Source organism: Olea europaea, unplaced genomic scaffold (assembly GCF_002742605.1).
Source record: "Olea europaea var. sylvestris unplaced genomic scaffold, O_europaea_v1 scaffold661, whole genome shotgun sequence".
Taxonomy (NCBI): Eukaryota; Viridiplantae; Streptophyta; class Magnoliopsida; order Lamiales; family Oleaceae; genus Olea; species Olea europaea.
In genome coordinates this window covers 23,335-25,895 of record NW_019264985.1, presented here as the reverse complement: position 1 = coordinate 25,895, position 2,561 = coordinate 23,335, and the positions used below count along the sequence as shown (strand labels likewise).

Below are 2,561 nucleotides of genomic sequence, written 5' to 3'. Positions count from 1 at the left end.
TAAAATTTATTGAGTATTGCTTCGAGGGCGACAATCAGCCCTTCCCACGTAAGGGGTGATCGATAGTGGACCTATTTATGCACAGTGGTCTTTATTTCTTCTACTTATTAATATTTTTCGTTCTTGTGTGATGGACATTTTTATTTTTCATGTACTTTTTTTTGCAGACAAATTGTCATTGTAGATTTCAATTGAACTGTTATTGTTATCTTCCTTTATCTACTACGAATCTAAATTGCATAACAATTCATGCATGCTTGGGAATTGTGTGCTTTTGCAGGGAGTTTTGTAGGGAATATATTACCTGCAAAAGCATGATAAAGTAGGTGAGAAGTTGAAATGATGGGGAGAACATTGTCCAAAAGTTCATGAGTAGTGAAGTTTTCTATAAATTAGTTAGGAGTCCCATTAAACTGCTCAAACGTAGAGATGTTGATAGGATGCGAAGGCTAGTATAAGAAACCCAAACAATAGTTAGCATTTCTTACGAATTTTTTTTCGGGCTACCTTCCCGTTCGAAGTCACAACCTTCATACATTTATATCACCAATCATAAAATTATTTTTCATGGCGGCCCACTCAGCACGTACGTACGCATTGGAAGCAACAGATGGTGACATCGAGCATATGTCTGATTGGGGTATGAGTTCTGATGAAGATGTATTGTGGCAGCTGGAGGAGGACATAATCACGTGGCTGGAGTATTGTGAAATTGCTGAGCACATTGTGCGCGATTACTTGGCACCAAATATCGCTCATAGGTATTTGTTTCCGACAACGCGATGTGGTCACATTTTCATGTTACAAAACATGCACGTTTATCCGCAAACGTGGTTTCAGGAGTTCAAGATATATCCTCCGATGTTTATACACTTCATGCATATTCTGCGCGATGAATATGGAATGTAAAGCAGTGCAAACATAGATGTGTACGAGCAGGTCGGCATGTTCTTGTATATACTGGCGCATGGGAAAGGATATCGGCAGGTGCAAACTCTATTCGGGCATTCGTTGCAGACCATATGTCATTATTTTAAAAAGGTTTTTTGGGCATGCCTTGCGTTCAACGTGAACATGGTAAAACCAGATCCGAGGTACAACAAAAGCACATGTCACCATCATCCGAATTCGGAGTGCTATCCACTATTTCAGGATTGTATAGGTGCAATCGACGGTACACATGTGAGAGCTGTATTGCCGAGACACCAACGAAACAATTTTATTGGTAGAAAAGGGATTCCAACACAAAACGTGTTGGCCGCATGTGGTTTCAATCTTTGTTTCACGTTCATATTATCGGGCCACTCAGGGAACACGCGTGATAGTCGAATCTTGTCCCGAGCTGTGCATAGTCAGGATGTCAATTTTCCGGTTCCGGCGAACGAAAAATATTACCTTTGTGGACTTAGGGTTCGCACACAGGCCGGGGTATATGGCTCCCTATAAGGGTTCTGACATTCGATACCATTTTCAACAATTTCGTGATGTGGGAGATGGGCGACGGCGCCGTTTTCAAAATGCACGTGAACGATTTAATTTTCACCACTCCTCCTGTCGAAACGTGATCGAACGTGCATTTGGTGTTTGGAAACAAAGGTGGAAGATTTTTGATTGGATGCCTGGGTACAGTATGCGTACGCAAACTGCTGTGGTTGTGGCCATGATGGGAATACACAATTTTCTTCGTAGGAACGAGCGTATGGACGAGGGGTTTCGTAGAGCAGAAGAAGTGGAGGACGAAGAAGTTGAAATAGAGCTACCAGACGAAGAAGATGAAATCGCCGTCGAGCGAGATGCAATAGCCAAGGACAATGTGTTGTGGTACGCACTACGCGATTATATGGCACATGCACTACGTTAGTAGTTTAGCGTGCATTCAGCTGAAATTTATGTACGTTGTATGTATTTGTACTGCATTTAATCCTGTTGTCGTCGCTTGACACGTCACATTGTTTCCTCGTGTCGGAGCATTTCACTTATGGTTCAATCCCTATTACGTTGTTCGATGTAATCAAAATTGGTGTGTGTCGTGGACGGTAAAATACTACTTTGGTTTAAACATTGCAAAACGGTTGTTTACCGTCCCCATATAGCAAAGTAGATTGCAAAAATAAGGGTGTGTTCTCTTTCATGTTTTCGACTCGTTTTCTGTTTTCGATTTTCCAAAATGATGGAAATGTGTTCTCTTTCACGTTTCCGAAAATGAAGTTTTGAAAACAAACTTACAATACCCTCTTTGTTATGTTTCTTTGTTGACACTAGCTCCCATTTAGTTTTGTTAAAAGTTATACTTTCATGAAATATGTATTTGAGAAATTGATAAAAATTATGGATCTGATAAAATATGTGATTAAAATTAATTGTTGTGTTTGACCAAGATTTTTAGCAACATTTTTTAACTAAGGACTAAGTATTATACTTATATGATTAACTACTTTTTTTATTTTTATTTTAACAAGTGATGTTATACATATGGCGTGAGCGATGAGATTCGTTAAGAAAAAAGAAGGAATTATTGGCAAATTAACATTGATCAACTTGAATAGTGGCCGGCTAAACAT

The 2,561-nt window shown here is 39.4% G+C and overlaps 1 protein-coding gene across 1 annotated transcript; it reads left to right on the top strand.

Moving 5' to 3' along the window:
• The first annotated feature begins 567 nt into the window (after nucleotides 1–567).
• LOC111390218 lies at nucleotides 568–1,861 on the top strand. Its single transcript, XM_023015225.1, has 3 exons — nucleotides 568–761; nucleotides 915–1,191; nucleotides 1,310–1,861. Exons 1-3 carry the CDS (start codon nucleotides 568–570, stop codon nucleotides 1,859–1,861), a joined length of 1,023 nt encoding a protein of 340 aa, XP_022870993.1.
• The last annotated feature ends 700 nt before the right edge of the window (nucleotides 1,862–2,561 follow it).